Below are 24,685 nucleotides of genomic sequence, written 5' to 3'. Positions count from 1 at the left end.
TAAAAGAATGTGGATGCATATCTACATAAATTAGCATGTATGCACGTAAGTAAATAAATAAAAAATGTTACCCTCGCACAACAATACTTGTTTTCAAATCGGTATACATTCTTTTTTATTTCCGAACTGCAACAGGTGCCGTTTACACTCACTATGTGATAAGGGAATAAAAAATGCTGAGGTTTTATAATGCACAACATGGATATGAATGTTAAATAGCTAATTAAAAATTCTGCTGAATGGCAACCAATGAGAAGAATTCTGAGTGTGATAGAAGGCAGGCAGGTGGCATACCACAGACAGAGGTGGGAGGCTCCCCACGCGTAAAATTGTCACAAGTAACTTCCTAAGGGCTATGGTGCCGTAGCACCGTGTGCTTTCTTCCTGTACTGTGAGAAGTGAAGACTGTCAAAGAAGACACTGATGGCAGACTGCATTAATGCACATTGATGCATTATTATTATTATTATAATTTTACAGAAACAATACAAATATCGCAGTACAATGATGATCTATCAGATATTTCTCCAATACTGACAGCCACACCACATGAATAATGTAAACCATTATTTTGTAATTTAGGAATATTACTTCAAAAAATACTGTAGGTAAAAAAAATAATACTATTAGTTACCTATGACTGAGGTGATATGGGCCTTATACCGGCTGCTATGTGTGCAACCTGTGTAGTTGAGACCCTGTTGCTAGAGAGACCCTGTTGACAAATTGCCAAATGTGTTATTGATTTTACTCACCAGTGATGAGGTTGTCCACCAATGTAGTTGGCATGCAGAAGATCCCCACCAGTAAGTCGCTTACGGCTAGGTTCAGAATAAACATGTTGGTTACAGTGCGCATCTGCCGGTTCTTGAGTACGATGAAACACACCAACATATTTCCAATCATACACATGAGAAAGATAAAAATGTAGGCCAGGATAAACATAGCCGCTATTGCTGAAGAGTGCTGGTAGTAGAAGGAGAATGTTAGATTCTCCCTAGAGATGAGTGACTTGTTCCCAAATCCTAGGGAACTAATGTTGAAAGGTGGAACATAAGGACCTGAGGAAAAAAAAAACACACAACTCAGTACAATGATTTCTACTGATGTTTTATATTAATGAAAGCCTCAATAGCTTTATCAAGACTATCGACAAGTACATGCTACATGAACTCATGTTACTCTTTCTTTTTTTAAAGTCTTGATTTTTACTTTTACACTGTCAGTTTTAAACTTTTTTAACATCTTTAAAATCTAACTTGTTTACGGCCTTTAACCCCTTCCCGACATTTGACGTAATAGTACTGCATCGCGGGAGGTGCGTTCCCGCAAAATGCAGTAGTATTATGTCAAACTTATGTCACAAGAATCGGACTCCCCCCTGACCCCCCCCCTCCCCCCAGTAAGTGTTCCGATCGCAGTACCCGGGGCTGCGCGATCTGCTTCCTGGCGCCGGAACCAAGCAGCATGCATGTTACATTACACAGTGTAATACATCTGTATTACACTGTGTAAGGTGAAGAATAGCTTGAACAGTGGATCGCTTGTTCAAGATAACCTGTAAAAGTGAATAAAAACTGTTAAAAACATTAAATAAAAACATTTTTTTTAGTAAAAAGAATTAACTAAATAAAGTTAAGTCCCCTAAACACAAACATTCCTTATACACATGCAATAAAGTAAAAAAAAAACCACAAAATATTGCCGCGTCCATAACAATCCATACAATAACTCAGAAACCTTATTGGGCCCGCTCGGTGAATGCCGTAAAAACAAAACATGAAAAACTTGCCAAAAATGTATATTTTTCATAAAAATCTCTTTACAAAAATGTTCTAAAAAGTGATACAAAAGTTATGTGCGCTAAAATGGTACCAATTGAAAGGACAACTCAACACTAGTGATGAGCGAGTATACTCGTCCATTAGCATACTCGGACCGGCTCGTTGCTCGGACGAGTATTTGCCCTGCTCGATAACGAGCATTTAATTTAAAAAAAAAAAGTGAAGAACAGTAAAAAGATGCAATTAAAACATTTAATTTAATTGTTTAATTGAAGAAAACAGTGAAAGAACACAGTGCAGAACAGATTGCAGATGTTCGGGAACATCTGCAATCTGTTCCGGAGACACGCGTGCAGAACGGTGTTCTCCGCAATAGTATTTGAAGAACAATATGTGTGAAGAACACATTACAGATGTTTGGCAACATCTGCAAGTTGTTCTCTACACATATTGTTCTTCAAATACTATTGCGGAGAACACCGTTCTGCACGCGTGTCCCCGGAACAGATTTCAGATGTTCCCGAACATCTGCAATCTGTTCTGCACTGTGTTCTTTCACTGTGCTCGTTAAGTTTATAATTTTACTGAAAAATGCTCGGGTCTCCCATTGATTTCAATGGGGCTCGTTACTCGAAATGAGCACTCGAGCATCTGGAAATGTTCGGCTCGAGTAACGAGCACCCGAGCATTTTAGTGCTCGCTCATCTCTACTCAACACATAAAAATTAAGCCCTAAACTAGCTCTGTCAACCAAAAAATATTAAAGTTAGGTCTCCGAAAAGATGGCAATGCAAAAACAAATGAGATTTCCTCTATATTAGTTTTTTTCCAGTAATACTGTAAAAATAAATGAAAAACTATATAAATGAGAGATCACCGTAATCATAGTGATCTGTAGAATAAAGATAACGTAGTATTTTTAGTGTACTGTGTGCGACCCCCAAAAAATACAAAAAGAAAGGAAATCAAAATTGCCAATTTTCTTTTCACCCATACATTCAAGAGTTAATCAAATCTCATCAATAAGCTAATGACCCACTAAAATGAAATATTTGTAAAGTGCATCTCATGTCACAAAAAATAAGCCCTTATATGTCCAAATTGCCAAAAAAATAAAGATTGTATAGCCAATAAAAAGTGACAATGCATAATCTGCTCTGAATGGCGCAGCTTCCCTTCGATGCCCAGCAGGTTACCACCACATATGTTTTATACGCGGGAGGGATTGGGTATAAAATTTTGTGGAGGGTTTTGGTATTTTATCCACTGAGAATTTGTACATTTTTTGAAAAACACATTAATTTAGCCAAAAAAAATGTACTTTCAAAATTGTATCCAATTTTGTTTTAACCCCTGTAAAACAATTAAAGGGTTAACAAACTTCATAAAAGTTGTTTTACATACGTTGAGGGGTGTAGTTTCTATAATGGGGTAATTTATGGGGTTTTACTTTTATTTAGGCCTCTCCAAGTGACTTGAAACTTGAGCAGGTCCCTCAATAGCAGTATTTTGCGTTTTTTTAGGAAAATGTGAAAAATCGCACCTAACGTTCAAAGCCCCATAGCATCCTACAAATATAAGAGAGTGCATAAAAATCCATGTCCACATAAAGTAGACATTCGGTGAATATTAGTTATTAAGTTTTTTTGCTGTTATGAATATGTGTGGAAAAAGTAGAACATTTTGAAGTTTGAAAATCGAGAATTTTTCCAAATTTTCACCAAATATCTGATTTTCTCATAAATAAATGCAAAACATAACACCATCATTTTTTAACTAACATGAAGTACAATGCGTCACGAGAAAACAATTTTAAAACCACTTGGATATGTTAAAGCGTTTCAAAGTTGTAACCATTTATAGTGACACAGGGCAGATTTGAAAAAATGAGCCGTGTCAGGAAGGAGAAAACCCCAATTTTCCATTCTTGTGCATCCCGCGTGACCCAGACTTGCTTTCCGATTGTCAGCCGACCAAGGCAATCCAGTAATTTGACTCCCATAACTACTATCCATGGCTGTGATTGGCCATCCAACACTGGTCACACGGGATGCACCTGATCGGAAACTTTTGGTCCGCTCATCTCATCCTGTTGTTTGTATGATGAAATAGATTTTTCATTATGCCTTCCATATTTACTGTAATTATAGCAAACAAATATCAATTGATGGCCGTGTGAAGGAAACCCATTAGACATAGATCTAGTTACTTTGCTGTGACAGTAACATGGTGCACATGGGTGCCCATCACATAATAATTTATTCTTTTCATACTCTGCAGTTTAGGGAATATAACTTTGGGGCGAAAATGTCTCATAGGGTCTTTCATTGACTCATAAAATAGATATAAACATACAAAGTAAAAAAGAAAAAAAATGCACACATTACATAAAGAATAAAAAAATATATTGGCTGTAATTAACAAAAAGGCGGGGAAGGTGGAATCTAACAAAATACACATTGGTTAAAAAAACATATAGTGTGAAATATTTTTCAAAAATCTATTCAATGATACCAAACACAGCCTTTTCCCCCATGGGATTGGGGAGCAACTTTAAAATCTTAAATGGGAGCTCCATTTCTTCAATGCAGATTCAGGATCCGCAGGAACAATCACATTGATTGAATCTATGATTCAAGTCCTTTTCATTGATAGATGGCACTGTAATTGCTGAAAATCAAAATCTTTAAATTGCTCAAAAATTGGGATATCTGGAGAAATGCACATCGGACCGAAAAACAACAAAAATGAGAGAAATATTTCTTAATCTATCCATTGATATTAAATTTGACCTGTATGGGTGAAGAGGGGGGGAATCTAAGTTGTGTTTTTTTTTTTTAAGTAGAAATAACATTTAGCGAAATCCAGGGACAACGACTTGGACAGTTTCTTTTCTCTTCGGGGGCTGGTGAAATGAGTCCCTGGCCTCTTGCACATCAGACATCTTGATTACCGTAACTAAATTCTCCACCCCATAAAGATTGGGATTTTTCTTGTTGCCTACAAAGTTTTCAAATATCAAATGCTCTACATTACAGTGGATAGATTTTAGAAAAATAATACATATGTCTATTTTGGATCTAATGCCTATTTATTGAAATATTCCCTTTTTAACAGTTTTGCACACTATTTAAATCTTGGTGACAAATCTACAAAAATCAAAGAGTTATAATCATTTAAAGTTTTCTTGGGCAATATGCAATAAAAATGGGGTGGGGTAGGAGTCAGAGATTAAGATCACTGGATAAATTTAAGAAAAATATTTGACATGTACATGTGTGATTGCGTTTATGTAGTGTTTGCTTTTATGTTGCATTTACACTTACATTTGCACCGTGCCTAGTCTGTGTGTTTGTGTTAAGCTTATGCAGCATTTGCGTCACTCTTACACTCGTGATGTTTGCATCACGCTTAAGTAATGTTTGTATTGCGCTTACTCTTACTGGTGTTTACATTACATTTTCACTTGCATGGCATTTTGGTCACTAACTTACATGGAGATTTGCGTTGCATTTACGCTTATACAGCATTTGCTTTTAGTTAGAATCGCATTTGCACTCACTCTTATGTGGCGTTTACGTTGTGTCTACGGTCACGTGACCTTTGCTTTCGCATCAAGTTTACACTTATGTAGCGTTTGCCTTTGTTGTGTTTACACTTACTCAGCGCCAGCATCTCATTTACGCATTGCTTATTATTCATAAGCATTTAGGCCACATTTTCATTTGCTTCGTATTTATGCTTGCATGTAACTTGCGTCGCGTTTGCATTTGTTGCATTTACGGTTTATGATATGTTTGCATTTTATGTTGCATTTAGACATACTTTGTGTTTACATTTTAGGTTTTGTTTACACTTAGGTTTACGCAGAATTTGCTTTTGTTGCAATTGCACTTATGTTTATGTGGCAATTGTGATTATATTGTGTTTACTTTTACATGCCATTTGCATTTATTGTGGTATTTGCTTTTGTCTCGTTTACACTTCTGTTTACATGGCATTTGCATTTATGTGGAATTTGTGTTTCATTTACTTGGCACTTGCATCATATTTGCATTTATGTGAGCATGGTGTTTGCAATTACATGTAGTTTGCCTTTAAGTGGTGTTCACTTTGCGTTTGTTTTTACATTGTGTTTTATATTGCATTTAAATTACGTTTTGCATTGCATTTGCATGACATTCACATTGCTTTGCGTTTACACAGCGTTAACATTGCATGTGTGTTTACAGTGGATCTGCATTTCCACTGAGCTAACGGCGCAAAAAAAGAAAAATCAAAGTGTCCCTGAATCTGTGTAGTATAGTAGTAGAAATCCTGTCACTTGTGTTCTTCATTAGCATAAAATTTATTGTACATCATACAGCATAATCACAGCGACAAAAAGGATGTGTTTCGGCTCGTGTCACAAGCCATTCTCAACTACAATACACAGTTGCAAACCAACACGACTAAATGGTTACAGTTAACATGGTAACCCTGTCCATTAACGTCACATCCTACTGGATCGTTACCTCCCATGGTGTAACGTAGTGTTCTCATGTGTTTTCTTCATTTTTTATTCAAGCCAGTAGGGTAACATCAAGCGGTGCTGGGCACGCCACAAACAACTCTCTCCAGTTTATTTTATCCCACAATGCCTTCCAGTTAAATAATAGATGGTTCTTACAGGTAGTAGGGACAGCTATGGGGACTCCGGTTGGCTGAACTTTAGCAAATATTTTCCTTGCTGTGTTAGAAGAAAAGTATATTTTCATGACCAATAACCCCTACACCAGGTATATTAAATACTTCTCTAGATATGTGGATGATGTCTTCCTTGTGTGGGCAGGTTCAGAATTGGAATTTGAGAACTTTGTTGCATACCTGAACAGGAATAGTATGAAAAGTTATGAAGACCAAACGATCAGAACTACTACATAGATCTAGATTTGATTTATCTCCAAGAAAAGATAAACAAAAAAGGTTTACTTTTACCTTTGGGTATAGCCCTCAAGAAAATATTATCCAGTCCGCTATATTAAACAATTGGCATTTATTGGCCATGGATCCACAATTGCAGGATATAGCGAATACCATACCCTTTATCTCCTTTAGACGTAGTAGAACACTAAGAAGAGAATTAGTACACAGTAGATTTTCCTCAAGTCAGATCGTTTTGTCCTACATAGCAATTTTAAATGCGACCAACGTAATTATTGTAATCTAAATCTCGGGGAAAAAAACAATGATCATAGGTGATATTTTTTAATTGTAAATCAAAGTATGTGGTGTATGCCATATTTTGTCCTTGCTGCAGATTCTATATCGGGAAAACGATTCAACATCTCCGCGAACATATTAGTTCTATTTGCACTGGACACGGTTCTCTCCATCTTATAGAACATGTCAGAACAACACATTCTGGTTGTAAAGATGTGGGGGGTTAATACATTTTTCAACCTCAGGAAATGATGTACGAAGGACATGCCAGTGTTTTCGGACTATTCGATCTATTTTATGATTCAAAGCATATTTATGTGAAAAAACGATTCTTTTATCAGAGGGGACTTTAGGTACAGTTATCCCAGATATTGCTGCATCCTGGACTTGTTTCACTATGTATCTAGGATAACCTCTATCAAGGAACCTATCTTCCTTTTCACCCAGCCATGCCATGACTGGCGTAGAATAAACTGTGCGCGGCAGCCTGCCCGATACATCAAGAGGTAGAAGCCGGCGTATGATAAATATGCCCCATTGAGTTTGAGTCCGTTCTGAGTCAGTAATGACTTTGCAAGTCCAAATCCATATGGAAAGAGTCATACAGTCCAACAGGACTAAAGGATAGTCCTTTTTGCAAAACATTCTTTTGAGCCGAGTCCAAGTTTTTAGAAGAAAGGCTAATAGTTATTTAAACTAAACTCTGTGCAGTAAGCGGAGAACTTGAATAACGGAGGCACTACCGCAACCCCTTATAAGCCTGCAGTTGATGTATGTCTTCAGAGACGGTATAGTGGTGAAGGAATGTCCATAGGGGTGGTGCTCAGCATATAAAGTGCAGACATCAGGAATAGAGTATAAAAAAGAGATTTGCGGCACTCACCCGTTGGAGATATTCTTTATTGTGGTTTCACATAAAATCAGTCCGACTTGGTACAGCCGAGGTGGGGCAGAGATAGGAGCAGGGGGTCAGGAAAGGCAACAGCCGTTTCGCGCCGTCCGGCGCTTTCTCTAGCCTAGGCCTAGGCTAGAGAAAGCGCCGGACGGCGCGAAACGGCTGTTGCCTTTCCTGACCCCCTGCTCCTATCTCTGCCCCACCTCGGCTGTACCATGTCGGACTGATTTTATGTGAAACCACAATAAAGAATATCTCCAACGGGTGAGTGCCGCAAATCTCTTTTTTATACTCTAAACTCTGTGCAGTTCATGTGCTCGAGTGAGTGGTGGTTGTGTTGGCGGAATCAGCGGTGGACGGGCAGCGTCTGTGGTGGCGGCCTCCGCGACGTATCCTCCTGGGGATCTCTGCTCCTTCGCTTCCGGAAAAAGGATGTAGTCTTAACTGATTGCCACTGCGTTTGCTGCTGGAGCTGGAAGAACGATGTCCGGTTCTCCCACCATATCTCATGGCACCTGCTGGTCCACTTGAGTACTTGCGCCATTTGCAGAGACTGTTCAATCTGTAGTCCTCCAGATCACGGAGGTATTTGTTCCTCTTAGTGTCTTCAGTTTCTTTCCGATATTTAGCAAGAAGATTTTAATGTAGAGAATTCCTCAGGACTCATACAATCCTGTATCTGTTATATAGTATCAGTCTTAGTACGTAGTTCATCAATGCCTTTCTGCAATAGTAAATAATAGTATCATTTAGTCCAAAGAGCACATATTTAATATCTTTTCAAAATTAATGCAGAAATCATCTTCCTCTGAAAATAGTCAGTCGTACATTAACTTGTAAGCCCCGTGGTATACGGCCGGCCTTATAGCATTCCACTGAGGTCACGGAGTGTAGCTCATAAGCAGTTCCTTTCCTTAGTTCCCTCTCCTTGTCTCTCCTTTTAAACTAACTTTGCGGGATGTTCAAGAAGTCAGTGGAAGCGGTCACTTGATGCAGGCGCATGTTCTCAGCAATGAAGTAAATATTTGTAGGTAGATTCCCCTGTTCAAACTGTTCTGAATGTTCAAATATCCTACAAGGTGACACATTTTATCACCCTTGCACTGGACAACCTTTTTAAGCTAAAGGTTGTAATTCTTGCAATGTAATCTATTTAATTAAATGTCCTTGTGGATTCCTCTATATGGGAGAAACAATACAGACCGTAAAAACAAGGATAAATGAACAAAATCAATATCAGATGCAATAACTGTCTATTACCTATCTGTTTTTCATGAGAGGAAACCTACCATTGCTCAGTTGAGATTTCATGTCATTGAGCATATTGAGGTACCGAGGAGAGGTGGTAACATCAAAACCCTTAGTTGCCAGGAAGCCTTTTGGATTCACACTCTCGGCACATTAGAACCAAGAAGGTTAAATCAAGACTACGATCTCGGTTACATTTCATAATATATCTTTTCTCCCGGTGATGGTCACTTTGGAGTTCATATATGCTAGAGACACTTAATGATATTATGACTCTTAATTTTGTTTTATTTTTCCCTTAGAAACACAATCAAAATGATGAAAACAGCTGAGAACACGGCTTCACTCCACGGGAGGCAATGTTCCGGTAGGATGTGACGTTAGTGGGCAGGGTTACTATGTTACTTTGTATTTATTTGTATTGGTTTGCAATTGTAGATTGTAGTCTAGAAAGGCTTGTGACACGAGCCGAAACGTGCTCTATTTGTTGCTGAGGTTATCCTGTATGATGTACATTAAACCTTTATGCTAATGAAGAACACGAGTGCCGGGATTTCTACTTCTATATTATACATTGGCTCTGACCTGTGTAGTAGCCTTTACAGAGTGGTATGCTAATCTCCATATATGTGAGGTGAAAGGTCCTCTTTAAGGCAGTTCATGGTTTTATTGCTGTAACTACTCTACGTATGACACTAAAGCACACTATTGTCACCATGGCAGGAGTACAGAACACATCTGTCAGTAGTGTCTACATTTTACTTTTAATTGATTTAATAAAAGTCTCAAACATGATTATATGAGCTACTATAATCCTTCTGGAATCTGGAATTATTATTAGGATGTTATAATGTTTTTTGTTGAATCAGGTTTCATGAATTTATTGTAATTCTTGATAATGAAGCTTTAGATTTGTAACAATAAAATAAATTATTACTGTTGCATTAATAATCAGCTGATAAAGAATCTGTGTAAGAGGACCTCTCTGCCTAGTGTGACCCCTGGTAAAGCTCTCTGGATGCTTTACTTTAGTCCCAGGCTGAACCGATCAGCTGTTAGATATCTGTAATGAGGTTTCATTGATGGTCCTTGTTTAAATTACAGCAAAAATTTTTGAAAATCCAGTTGTCACTGGGGCAAATAAATATTGGTGCTACAATGATAAAATCTACAGTTCCGACTTGCATGCAAAGTCAACTTCTATTCTAGATTTCATCTACAGGAGATTTTATCATGCTAAAAGGAAGAGAAATGGAATGAATGGAGCACTAGTGTTCATTCTAGAGCAGCCACAACATTCAGATGTCAAAATGGTATCTATATTCTCATGTCCTTTTGGAACAATGACTTTGCCTGTTTTAGTAAAAGACAACTTAAATGATAACGGGGCATTGGTAACTGGTGATGCAGCGAAGGTGGAGATACTAAACTGTTTGTTTGTTTAGCTCTGTTTACACAATTGAAAAAATACCATCTGGCATGGGCGATGCATCCTGTAATATAGTAGACTGGCTGAATGTAGTCCAATCTAATCTCAATAATTGTAGAAGGTTCTTGGACCAGATGATTTATGTCCCAGAGTTCTTAAAGAACTCCGTTCTATTATTGCTGTGCTGCTGTCTTAAGTCTACACAGATGACTTAATGGTTGGCGCAAGGCCAGTGTAGTGCCAATATTCAAAAAGGCCTCTAGATCTTCCCCAAGCAATTGAGTCATGTGAGTTTGTTGGGTTTTTTTTAGATTTAAGTCGTAAATGTTTAATCAACCTATTGCCTACATCTGCACTGTACTGGAGTTTATTTTTTACCACAATTGCACAAAAATTTTACTTTTTAAGACGTCCACATTTAATAAATCTGGTGTAACAGTAAAAAATTCTGTTGCAGCAAACTTTGCAAAATCGGTGTAAAAGTCGCAAATTTGGGCTTTGCAAAGGCATTCAACACGGTTTCTCATAAACACCTATTGGGTAACATAAAGTCTATTGGTTTGACAAGAATTATTTGCAGTTTGAAAATTGGCTGAAGGGTTGTATCCAAAGTTGTGGTCAACGATTCCTGCTCAGAATAGTCACCAGTTTATTAATGATATTTTTACAGAATTTTTCTCTCTATAATCCTGTAATGCCTTTATGCGCTTAAGCGCCTTAAACGCCTTCTCTTTTTTAATTTTTGCTCGCTTATAGTAGTAGTTAACCACATTGGCTTTTTCTTTTCTCTCTAATGCTTTTTCCCATAAGGCATGTGTTTTTCATGGGGCTATTTTAGAATATTTATGGAAACGTACCATTTCTTGGGAGCTTTTGTTTTGGAGAACATTGTCCCAGTTTATGCCTATAAGGTCCTCCCTTAGCTGCTGAATATTTGCCCTCCTGAAGTTTAGAGTGTTTTTGATGCCCCTCTACTGACCATCTTGGTAAAGCATAATACAAAATCAATGATATTGTGGTCAGGCTTCTTTACTGTAGAATAGCCAAGCTCAGGATTTCAGGACTTGCCACAGCAGGGACACCTTTTTTTTTACTTGGATGAACTTAGTGGACATGTTGTTTTTTTTTTTTTTTCCCTTCAACTTTACGAATAGTTTTCAATACAAGTATGTAATGTATAAATTGCAAGCCGGGTGTTAGAATATGTAGAGGTACATCCCAAACTAACTTTTTCTAATCCATGCTCATACAACTTTGACACTTGAGTAAGACAATGCCCACTGTAGTTGTCAATTAAATTATTGCATTTCTAGGGGGAATAAATGTGTAGTAGAGATGAGCGAACACTAAAATGCTCGGGTACTCGTTATTCGAGACGAACTTTTCCCGATGCTCGAGTGCTCGTCTCGAATAACGAACCGCCATTGAAGTCAATGGGAGACTCGAGCATTTTTCAAGGGGACCAAGGCTCTGCACAGGGAAGCTTGGCCAAACACCTGGGAACCTCAGAAAAGGATGGAAACACCACGGAAATGGACAGGAAACAGCAGGGGCAGCATGCATGGATGCCTCTGAGGCTGCTTAAACGCACCATTATGCCAAAATTATGGGCAACAGCATGGCCATGACAGAGTGACAGAATGAAGCTAGATAGTATCTAAAACATGCAATAATTGACCCTGACACTATAGGGGACGGCATGCAGAGGCAGCGGCAGCAGGCTAGAGAGTGTCATGGCGACATACCCTAAATGGACTCAGGCTTCAAACCAATGGGTGGCAGAGAGGAACCAAAGGAGGTGAGCAAGAAGTGCTCAAATAATATCGGTACATGATAAAAGTTTGCCAGTATATTTTGTGGATTACACAGCAGGGTGGCGACAAAGTTAACATGGAAGCCATGAAAACAACCCAAAATTCTGCCTGACACAGCTCGTTTGATAAGGGGACCATGTATGGAGGCAGTGAACTAGTAGTAGATTAAAGGTGCTGCAGTTAAAACTATGTTAGTTGGATCTTGGCATGGAGCTGGCGCTCCGCTGCCAGACGAGCTTTCGCCAATCCAAGCCCCTGTCTCTAGGCTACTCCCCAAACAGCACTTTTGTATAAGATCAAGTGTAGTAGCGTTCTTATAAGTTTAGGATATGCCGGGTGAGGGGAATGTAAACAGATGCGCAAGAAGCGCATGATGCGCATGGAGCTGGCGCTCCGCTGCCAGGCGAGCTTTCGCAAATCCAAGCCCCTGTCTCTAGGCTACTCCCCAAACAGCACTTTTGTATAAGATCAAGTGTAGTAGCGTTCTTATAAGTTTAGGATATGGCGGGTGAGGGGAATGTAAACAGATGCGCAAGAAGCGCTGAAATAATATCCCTAAATGGTAAAAGTTTGCAAGTATATTTTGTGGATTACACAGCAGGGTGGCGACAAAGTTAACAACTTTGATGTGGAATGCCCTGTAATAGCTCTTGGGCGGTGTGCCTTTTATCGCCTAGGCTCAGCAGTTTCAGCACCGCCTGCTGTCGCTTAGCGACGGCACTGCTGCTGTGCCTAGAGCTACCGACTGATGGCGCCATGCCCACGGATGGTAATTCGGAGGAGGAGGAGGTGGAGGAGGGGTGGGAGGAGGTATAGTAGGCCTTTGAGACCTGGACCGAGGTAGGCCCCGCAATTCTCTGCGTCGGCAGTATATGACCAGCCCCAGGGTCAGACTCGGTCCCAGCCTGCACCAAGTTAAGTGTAGTAGCGTTCTTATAAGTTTGGGATATGGCGGGTTAGGGGAATGTAAACAGATGCGCAAGAAGCGCATGATGCGCATGGAGCTGGCGTTCCGCTGCCAGGCGAGCTTTCGCCAATCCAAGCCCCTGTCTCTAGGCTACTCCCCAAACAGCACTTCTAAGAACCTTTTGTATAAGATCAAGTGTAGTAGCGTTCTTATAAGTTTAGGATATGCCGGGTGAGGGGAATGTAAACAGATGCGCAAGAAGCGCTGAAATAATATCCCTAAATGGTAAAAGTTTGCCAGTATATTTTGTGGATAACACAGCAGGGTGGCGACAAAGTTAACAACTTTGATGTGGAATCCATGAAAACAACCCAAATTTCTGCCTGACACACCTCGTTTGATAAAGGGACGATGTATGGAGGCAGCTATATGGACGACTTTTGGAGGTAGCAATGGAGACAACGTGTGGAGGCTGCTATGGAGACAATTTAATTTGGATAGTGCCTGTATGTGGCAGTCCCAAACATTTTTCAAACCAGAGGAGCAGGTAGGTGGCCCTCCAGTAAAATGGAATAGATTGAGTGCCTGTATGTGGCAGTCCCAAAAATTCTTCAAACCAGAGGAGCAGGTAGGTGGCCCTCCAGTAAAATGGAATAGATTGAGTGCCTGTATGTGGCAGTCCCAAAAATTGTTCAAACCAGAGGAGCAGGTAGGTGGCCCTCCAGTAAAATGGAATAGATTGAGTGCCTGTATGTGGCAGTCCCAAAAATTCTTCAAACCAGAGGAGCAGGTAGGTGGCCCTCCAGTAAAATGGAATAGATTGAGTGCCTGTATGTGGCAGTCCCAAAAATTGTTCAAACCAGAGGAGCAGGTAGGTGGCCCTCCAGTAAAATGGAATAGATTGAGTGCCTGTATGTGGCAGTCCCAAAAATTGTTCAAACCAGAGGACCGGGTAGGTGGCCCTCCAGAAAAATGGAATAGATTGAGTGCCTGTATGTGGCACTCACAAAAATTGTTTCAAACAGAGGACCGGGTAGGTGGCCCTCCAGAAAAATTAAATGCATGAAGTATAGCAAGAGCCAGTGGGCCCTGTCAAAAAATAGCCATTTTCCTCTGCTTTACTGTACAAAGAGGAGGAGAAGGAGGAAAATGAGGAGGAGGAGGAGTGGATCAATTATTCAGGTTGAGCTTCCTTCACCTGGTGGAGATTGGAAATTCTGAGAAATCCAGCCTTTATTCATTTTAATAAGCGTCAGCCTGTCAGCGCTGTCAGTCGACAGGCGTGTACGCTTATCGGTGATGATGCCACCAGCTGCACTGAAAACCCGCTCGGACAAGACGCTAGCGGCAGGGCAGGCAAGAACCTCCAAGGCGTACAGCGCCAGTTCGTGCCACATGTCCAGCTTTGAAACCCAGTAGTTGTAGGGAGCTGTGTGATCATTTAGGACGATGGTATGGTCAGCTACGTACTCCCTCACCATCTTTCTGTAAAGATCAGCCCTACTCTGCCGAGACTGGGGACAGGTGACAGTGTCTTGCTGGGGTGACATAAAGCTGGCAAAAGCCTTGTAAAGCGTACCCTTGCCAGTGCTGGACAAGCTGCCTGCTCGCCTACTCTCCCTCGCTACTTGTCCCGCAGAACTACGCACTCTGCCGCTAGCGCTGTCAGAAGGGAAATACTGTTTCAGCTTGTGCACCAGGGCCTGCTGGTATTCATGCATTCTCACACTCCTTTCCTCTGCAGGGATGAGAGTGGCAAGATTTTGCTTGTACCGTGGGTCCAGGAGAGTGAACACCCAGTAATCGGTGCTGGAATAAATTCTTTGAACGCGAGGGTCACGGGATAGGCAGCCTAGCATGAAATCTGCCATATGCGCCAGAGTACCAACGCGTAAGAATTCACTCCCCTCACTGGCCTGACTGTCCATTTCCTCCTCCTCCAACTCCTCCAACTCCTCTTCTTCTGCCCATACACGCTGAACAGTGAAGGACTCAACAATGGTCCCCTCTTGTGTCTCGCCAACATTCTCCTCCTCTTCCTCCTCATCCTCCTCCACCTCCACCTCCTCCGATATGCGCTGAGAAACAGACCTCAGGGTGCTTTGGCTATCAACAAGGGAATATTCTTCCCCCGTCTCTTGTGACGAGCGCAAAGCTTCCGACTTCATGCTGACCAGAGAGTTTTTCAACAGGCCAAGCAGCGGGATGGTGAGGCTGATGATGGCGGCATCGCCACTGACCATCTGTGTTGACTCCTCAAAGTTACTCAGCACCTGACAGATATCAGACATCCACGTCCACTCCTCATTGTAGACTTGAGGAAGCTGACTGACCTGACTACCAGTTCTGGTGGAAGTTGACATCTGGCAGTCTACAATCGCTCTGCGCTGCTGGTAAACTCTGGATAACATGGTCAGTGTTGAATTCCACCTCGTGGGCACGTCGCACAACAGTCGGTGAGCGGGCAGTTGGAGGCGGCGCTGCGCTGCCCTGAGAGTGGCAGCATCTGGGCTGGACTTCCTGAAATGCGCACAGATGCGGCGCACCTTCGTGAGCAAATCAGACAGATTGGGGTATGTCTTGAGGAAACGCTGCACTATCAGATTTAACACATGGGCCAGGCATGGCACATGTGTCAGTCTGCCGAGTTGCAGAGCCGCCACCAGGTTACGGCCGTTGTCACACACAACCATTCCCGGCTTGAGGTTCAGCGGTGCCAGCCACAGATCAGTCTGCGCCGTGATGCCCTGTAATAGCTCTTGGGCGGTGTGCCTTTTGTCGCCTAGGCTCAGCAGTTTGAGCACCGCCTGCTGTCGCTTAGCGACGGCACTGCTGCTGTGCCTAGAGCTACCGACTGATGGCGCCGTGCCCACGGATGGTAGTTCGGAGGAGGAGGTGGAGGAGGGGTGGGAGGAGGAGGAGGCATAGTAGGCCTGAAACACCTGGACCGAGGTAGGCCCCGCAATCCTCGGCGTCGGCAGTATATGAGCAGCCCCAGGGTCAGTCTCGGTCCCAGCCTCCACCAAGTTAACCCAATGTGCCGTCAGCGATATATAGTGGCCCTGCCCGGCAGCACTCGTCCACGTGTCCGTGGTCAGGTGGACCTTGTCAGAAACGGCGTTGGTCAGGGCACGGATGATGTTGTCTGACACGTGCTGGTGCAGGGCTGGGACGGCACATCGGGAAAAGTAGTGGCGGCTGGGGACCGAATACCGAGGGGCGGCCGCCGCCATGAGGTTGCGAAAGGCCTCGGTCTCTACTAGCCTATAGGGCAGCATCTCCAGGCTAAGCAATCTGGAGATGTGCACATTAAGGGCTTGGGCGTGCGGGTGGGTTGCACTATATTTGCGTTTCCGCTCCAGCGTCTGGGGTATGGAGAGCTGAACGCTGGTGGATGCTGTGGAGGATCGTGGAGGCGACGATGGGGTTTTTGGGCCAGGGTCCTGGGCAGGGGGCTGACTAGCAGCTGACACAGGGGAAGGAGCAGTGGTGTGCACGGCCGGAGGTGAACGGGCTTGTTGCCACTGAGTGGGGTGCTTAGCATTCATATGCCTGCGCATACTGGTGGTAGTTAAGCTAGTAGTGGTGGAACCCCTGCTGAGCCTGGTTTGGCAAATGTTGCACACCACAGTCCGTCGGTCATCCGGTGTTTCCTTAAAGAACCTCCACACTTCTGAAGATCTAGCCCTCGCCGCAAGAGCCCTCACCACGGGAGCTTCACTAGTTGACAGTGGCGCTGATGCACCAGCTCTGGCCCTGCCTCTCCGTCTGGCCCCACCACTGCCTCTTCCAACCTGTTCAGGTCGAGGACTCTCCTCCGTCTCAGAAGCACTGTGTTCACCCGGCCTCTCAACCCAGCTTGGGTCTGTCACCTCATCATCCTCCGATCCCTCAGTCTGCTCCCCCCTCGGACTTCCTGCCCTGACAACAACTTCCCCACTGTCTGACAACCGTGTCTCCTCATCGTCGGACACCTCTTTACACACTTCCACTACGTCAAGAAGGTCATCATCACCCACAGACTGTGACTGGTGGAAAACCTGGGCATCGGAAAATTGCTCAGCAGCAACCGGACAAGTGGTTTGTGACTGTGGGAAGGGTCCAGAAAACAGTTCCTCAGAGTATGCCGGTTCAAATGGCAAATTTTCCTGGGAGGGGGCAGACTGGGGGGGAGGAGGCTGAGGTGCAGGAGCTGGAGGAGTGGGGATTTCGGTGACATGGGTGGACTGCGTGGAAGACTGACTGGTGGTGGACAAATTGCTCGAAGCATTGTCAGCAATCCACGACATCACCTGTTCGCACTGTTCTGGCCTCAACAGTGCTCTACCACGAGTCCCAGTAACTTCAGACATGAACCTAGGGAGTGTAGCTCTGCGGCGTTCCCCTGCTCCCTCATCAGCAGGTGGTGTCTCACCCCGCCCAGGACCACGGCCTCTGACCCCTGCAGTAGTTGGACGCCCACGTCCCCGCCCTCGTCCTCTACCCCTAGCCCTGGGGTTAAACATTTTTAAAATGAGAGTTATAACTTTTTTTTTTTTTTTTACTTTTTTTTGTTTTTTTTTGTGTTTTTTTGTGTTTTTTGTTTTTTTTTGTGTTTTTTGTTTTTTTTTGAGTTTTTAGAACCAAACAATCCTATCCTATTGCTATGGCTATTTTCTAGCCAAGTATCAAAGGAAGCACACTACTATGCCAGATGAGATGACACTGAGTTAGTGCCTAATAGAAATCCAACCCCTACTGAATTTTCCCACTTCAGCCTTTGCTATGGATATGTGCGCCACTAAGCGCAGAACACAGCGGTCGCAAGTCTCACTACAAATTGCTCAGAATTGGCAAGTACATGCACTGCAGAAACTACAGCCACCAGCAGATCAACCAGAAATCAAATATATAGAACGCTACTGTAGGCTTCAAGAAGCTATTTGTATTCTCCTATGGCTATTTTCTAGCCAAGTATCAAAGGAAGCACACTACTATGCCAGATGAGATGACACTGAGTTAGTGCCTAATAGAAATCCAACCCCTACTGAATTTTCCCACTTCAGCCTTTGCTATGGATATGTGCGCCACTAAGCGCAGAACACAGCGGTCGCAAGTCTCACTACAAATTGCTCAGAATTGGCAAGTACATGCACTGCAGAAACTAAAGCCACCAGCAGATCAACCAGAAATCAAATATATAGAACGCTACTGTAGGCTTCAAGAAGCTGTTTGTATTCTCCTATGGCTATTTTCTAGCCAAGTATCAAAGGAAGCACACTACTATGCCAGATGAGATGACACTGAGTTAGTGCCTAATAGAAATCCAACCCCTACTGAATTTTCCCACTTCAGCCTTTGCTATGGATATGTGCGCCACTAAGCGCAGAACACAGCGGTCGCAAGTCTCACTACAAATTGCTCAGAATTGGCAAGTACATGCACTGCAGAAACTAAAGCCACCAGCAGATCAACCAGAAATCAAATATATAGAACGCTACTGTAGGCTTCAAGAAGCTGTTTGTATTCTCCTATGGCTATTTTCTAGCCAAGTATCAAAGGAAGCACACTACTATGCCAGATGAGATGACACTGAGTTATTGCCTAATAGAAATCCAACCCCTACTGAATTTTGCCACTTCAGCCTTTGCTATGGATATGTGCGCCACTAAGCGCAGAACACAGCGGTCGCAAGTCTCACTACAAATTGCTCAGAATTGGCAAGTACATGCACTGCAGAAACTAAAGCCACCAGCAGATCAACCAGAAATCAAATATATAGAACGCTACTGTAGGCTTCAAGAAGCTGTTTGCATTCTCCTATGGCTATTTTCTAGCCAAGTATCAAAGGAAGCACACTACTATGCCAGATGAGATGACACTGAGTTAGTGCCTAATAGAAATCCAACCCCTACTGAATTTTCCCACTTCAGCCTTTGCTATGGATATGTGCGCCACTAAGCGCAGAACACAGCGGTCGCAAGTCTCACTACAAATTGCTCAGAATTGGCAAGTACATGCACTGCAGAAACTAAAGCCACCAGCAGATCAACCAGAAATCAAATATATAGAACGCTACTGTAGGCTTCAAGAAGCTGTTTGTATTCTCCTATGGCTATTTTCTAGCCAAGTATCAAAGGAAGCACACTACTATGCCAGATGAGATGACACTGAGTTATTGCCTAATAGAAATCCAACCCCTACTGAATTTTGCCACTTCAGCCTTTGCTATGGATATGTGCGCCACTAAGCGCAGAACACAGCGGTCGCAAGTCTCACTACAAATTGCTCAGAATTGGCAAGTACATGCACTGCAGAAACTAAAGCCACCAGCAGATCAACCAGAAATCAAATATATAGAACGCTACTGTAGGCTTCAAGAAGCTGTTTGTATTCTCCTATGGCTATTTTCTAGCCAAGTATCAAAGGAAGCACACTACTATGCCAGATGAGATGACACTGAGTTAGTGCCTAATAGAAATCCAACCCCTACTGAATTTTCCCACTTCAGCCTTTGCTATGGATATGTGCGCCACTAAGCGCAGAACACAGCGGTCGCAAGTCTCACTACAAATTGCTCAGAATTGGCAAGTACATGCACTGCAGAAACTAAAGCCACCAGCAGATCAACCAGAAATCAAATATATAGAACGCTACTGTAGGCTTCAAGAAGCTGTTTGTATTCTCCTATGGCTATTTTCTAGCCAAGTATCAAAGGAAGCACACTACTATGCCAGATGAGATGACACTGAGTTAGTGCCTAATAGAAATCCAACCCCTACTGAATTTTCCCACTTCAGCCTTTGCTATGGATATGTGCGCCACTAAGCGCAGAACACAGCGGTCGCAAGTCTCACTACAAATTGCTCAGAATTGGCAAGTACATGCACTGCAGAAACTAAAGCCACCAGCAGATCAACCAGAAATCAAATATATAGAACGCTACTGTAGGCTTCAAGAAGCTGTTTGTATTCTCCTATGGCTATTTTCTAGCCAAGTATCAAAGGAAGCACACTACTATGCCAGATGAGATGACACTGAGTTATTGCCTAATAGAAATCCAACCCCTACTGAATTTTCCCACTTCGGTCTTTGCTATGGATATGTGTGCCACTAAGAGCTAAACACAACGGTAGCAAGTCCCCCTGCTAATTCCTCACAAAATGGTAAAAGATGCAAATTAAAATAAAAAAAGTAGAACGTTATTGTAGCCCTAAGAAGGGCTGTTGGGTTCTTTGAGAATCACTCCTGCCTAACAGTAAGCTAATAGAACACCCTAACGCTTTCCCTGACCAGCAGCAGCTCTCTCCCTAGCGGCATCCAGAGACAGAATGATCCGAGCAGCGCGGCCAGCGGCTAGTCTATCCCAGGGTCACCTGATCTGGCCAGCCAACCACTGCTATCGACGTGTAAGGGTACCACGTCATGCTGGGTGGAGTGCAGAGTCTCCTGGCTTGTGATTGGCTCTGTTTCTGGCCGCCAAAAAGCAAAACGGCGGGAGCTGCCATTTTCTCGAGCGGGCGAAGTATTCGTCCGAGTAACGAGCAGTTTCGAGTACCCTAATGCTCGACCGAGCATCAAGCTCGGACGAGCATGTTCGCTCATCTCTAATGTGTAGGACAGGCAAATGCTAAGGCAATTGGTAAGCACCCAGTAACTGCACTGCATGAAATATGCCTTGGATGCCTTTTATTTTGCATAAAGATTGAACCAGTTTTCCTGGCCAAAATACTTAAACATTTATACCACCAATTGAAATGTTTAAGTATACTGTTTTTTCTATTTATCTGTTTCATTTCACTATTTTGCATACACGGCTACTTGTTAGTAAACAGGTGATTTGCCTCTACATTTCACTTTGGGAGGAATGTATGGCTAATAAATGCAGTAAAATTACATTTTTCTGTCCTCTACAGTGGCACTCTCAGAAATTTTCTTTTCCCAGAAAGACAAAAAACTTAAAAATATCTGCTCACCTGTTTTTGACAAATCACATTAAAAAGATATCCATCTCTATTCAATTTCTGGAGCCATGTGAGTATTTTTTCAATGGCGACTTAGGCTGATGCCAGCCTCCAGAAATTGAGTAGAGATGGGTACCTTCCCTAAATGCGTATACTCAAAAACAAACTTGCAGAAATCCAACTAGAAAACACATATGGACTACTATAGCTGTTTAAAGTTCCACAGGTCAATAGGAAGACACTAGAAGGCATGCTATGGGTAGTCTACTTGTTTCTCTGGCCCTATTAAGCTCTCGCAGTGGAAGCTCCTTGATCAATTCATTGCAAACCCGCTTTTGAGGCTGTGCATAGGGATTCTGTGTACTTGGTGGAGAGTCAGGGTAGTCATATTGAGAAGAGGTTTCTCTAAATTAGCATGTGTAGTGCTCAGGGAACGTTGCACTGAATTGATGGGGTACTCCATTAATTTTTTGGCCTTACCATTTGGCATATGCTAAACACCCAAAGTATTTACAAAGATATTGGCCAAAGTAATTCTTTTTTTGCCAAAAAAGAATTTCTTTTATTATACACGTGGACCACTTTCTACTTTTGGTTCCCAAATAATCTTTCCTGTTAAATCATCTCGGAGGTATGCAAAGCCTAACCTAAACTAAAGCGCAAATACAAAAAGTTCATACTATGGGGCACTACTCAATATTTTTTTGAGCATTCGTTGTGTGGTGCTATCTTCATGGGTTGTCTAGATATACACTTGTTACGTGGACGCAGCCAGTTTATAGCTTTATATGGTTATAACTTTTGAACACTGTTACTTATCAAAATGATTCTGAGATTTGTTTTTTTCCTTCACATTTAAGTGGTAAATTTTGGCTGATGAGTTTTATGTTTATTTATAAAAGAAAAATTTTCCATTTTCGAAATTCAAAATCATTGCGTTTTTTCAGGCAGATAGATTTACCACCCAAATAAATTGCTAAATTATATTTCCCATATGTCTACTTTACATTTTCATAATTTATTTTGATGTCACGCGTCTTACAAATCAAATATCGATTTTCTGTATTTTCAGAATGGACTATTTTGGAGATAAATACTGTTTTGAATGACATTTTACATTTTTAACATCAAAACCCCCTATGTAACCAACCCAATTTTCAAATTTGCACCCCTCAAACTATCATAAACCACGTTTAGGAAGATTGTTAACCCCTTGAGATCTTCAAAGTAATTGAATCAAAATGGAGGTGAAATTTCGAATGGTCAAATTGTGTCGGTTATACATTTATTTAGCCCTAAAATGTACACATTTCCAAAAGATAAAAAAGAAAACCCATCAAAAAATATGTTATTCAATTTTTCCTGAGTACAGAGACCCCCCACATGTGGCCTTTACTTGTTTTATGGGGGCACAGCAAGGCGTAGGAGGGAAGGAGCGCCCTGCAGCTGCCAGGATTTTAGTTTCCCCATTGGCCCCTTTTGTAGGCTATAAAATTTTAGCTTTTTCGGAATTTTGTGGGATGAGATGCTTTTTCCAGTGTTACCATTTTGGGGTTGGTATCCCCTATTGCTGAACTTTTTTTTGAGGGCAGGAGTAGAAAAGCATCAATTCTGTACTGGAATTTTTCCTTTTTTTTTGTGTTCACCGTATAGCCCAAAAATCATGTTATTTTTATTCTATGGGTCAGTACTATTACAGGGATACCAGACTTGAATATTTTTTCTTACATTTTACAAAATTTGCCAAATAAAGCCAAATGTAGGGAAAAATCTATAATTTTTGCATTGCCGTCTTCCAAGTGGCATAACATTTTTGCTTTTCCGGCTATGGAGCTGGTTGATGGTGGGACATGTTGTACTTTGCAACAGTATCATTCTGGAGTACATATGTTTTTTTGATCACTTTTTATTACATTTTTTGTGGGATTCAATAGGTAAAAATCATAATTTCTGGCGGGTTTTTAACAGTTTTTTTAATGCCGTTCATTGTGCGGGTTCAATAATTATTTACTTTTATTCTGTTATTCTGTTTATTCTTTTTTTTTTTGTTACGGATGCTGTGATTATATATGTGGGGTTTTGGTTGTGATTTAGACTTTTTTTTTTTTTTTTTTTTTGTATGTCTCTTTATATGTTATGGGGCTTATGGCCATTTTTATTGATTAAATTTTTTTATTGAAAAACATTTTTTTTCTTTACTACTTACACCATGGGACATGAACAAGCAATCATCTGATTGCTTGTTCATGATAATACTCTGCAATACTCTAATACTATGATAATACTCTACAATACTATGCACATACATAGGCTGTCACTGTGACTTTAAGATGACTTCATAGATGCCATCTTTTAGGCAGTGCCTACAGGTAACTCTGGGGCTCTGATCGGATCCCAGAACTGCCATAGCAAGGATCAGCGCCCCCTGAAAACTGTGCGGTGGGCGACAGTGGGGGAAAGACCCCCCCCAGAGGCATGTTAAATGCCGTGGTCGCGCTGACTGCAGCACTTAACGGATTAAACACCCGCGATCAAACATAGCATAATTGATTGGCACCAGTTTTGTTTGATTTTGGTGATCTGAAGGGGCTTGTTGACCACTGTTGACCTCTGGAAACTTTTATTAATATCTTAAAAGCGCTGGTGGCACAAACGAAAATTTCTGCTGCACAAACCAGCACAAGCGTTTGACACAAATTTGTTAGATTTGAACGAGGTGGCGGGGGGGCAAGCTTCACTCAGGTCACCATGTAACATGACAAATGCAAGAAGCTTACCCCACAGTCATAAATTTATAATACACGACTCCTATTTGTTTGTTAGGAAATTATAGTTTTATTTAATATTCTAAAATATAAGTATAATACAACTAAACGTATCTGAAAAATGAACACATTGGGTATACTTTATTGAAATAATTGTACCTGTTTTTGCCGCAACTTATATCAGAAATCTACACCTGTCCTCTCCAAATATACCTCCTAAAAAGTGCAAGCATTAAAAAATTTCCAATATTTCATTATATCAAGCATTTCAGATAGACACATTGCAAAAAAAAAGTATTAGCCTGTTCAGCACTTCAACAGTTTCAACTTTTTTATTATGGTTTTATCTTTCTTTTCAGAAGGAACATACATTTAACAATCTCATTTTGGCACTGGCAGCAGAAACTCTATTAGCACCCAATGACATGCCCCTGCTCCCATGACTCAAAGCTTTTTTTTTTTTTTACTAGCAGCAAAAAGCCTGATAAATAGATATTTGGTGATTGTCATACTTTCAGATACATAAGACTTTACTATGGAGAGTGAGTTGAATTAAATTGCATTATCCCATTTTGAGCGTAAGTACAAAAGATTCGTTTTTATATTTTGTCCGGGGGAATGTTGAGAAGTGGATGAGATATTACCAAATTTGATTAGCATACTTCTGATTAGCATACATCATGCAGGTTGTAAATTGT

At 41.7% G+C, this 24,685-nt stretch overlaps 1 protein-coding gene and 1 long non-coding RNA gene across 2 annotated transcripts in view; one reads left to right on the top strand and one right to left on the bottom strand.

Annotated features, from left to right (window-relative positions):
• LOC140106230 (uncharacterized) overlaps nucleotides 1–24,685 on the top strand; it is a 210,155-nt gene that overhangs the window by 93,273 nt on the left and 92,197 nt on the right. The window contains exon 3 of the long non-coding RNA XR_011850738.1: nucleotides 9,432–9,496. This is a non-coding gene — a long non-coding RNA (uncharacterized lncRNA). The remainder of the gene's footprint in view (nucleotides 1–9,431; nucleotides 9,497–24,685) is intronic.
• The window catches only part of NPFFR1 (neuropeptide FF receptor 1), a 189,207-nt gene that overhangs the window by 135,039 nt on the left and 29,483 nt on the right, over nucleotides 1–24,685 (bottom strand). The window contains exon 2 of the mRNA XM_072130509.1: nucleotides 756–1,061. Coding sequence (XP_071986610.1) covers nucleotides 756–1,061 — 306 coding nt within the window. The remainder of the gene's footprint in view (nucleotides 1–755; nucleotides 1,062–24,685) is intronic.

The sequence above is a fragment of the Engystomops pustulosus genome, chromosome 11 (genome assembly GCF_040894005.1).
Source record: "Engystomops pustulosus chromosome 11, aEngPut4.maternal, whole genome shotgun sequence".
NCBI classification, from domain to species: Eukaryota; Metazoa; Chordata; class Amphibia; order Anura; family Leptodactylidae; genus Engystomops; species Engystomops pustulosus.
Note: the sequence above shows the minus strand (reverse complement) of the source record. Positions and strands in the feature narration are given on the sequence as shown.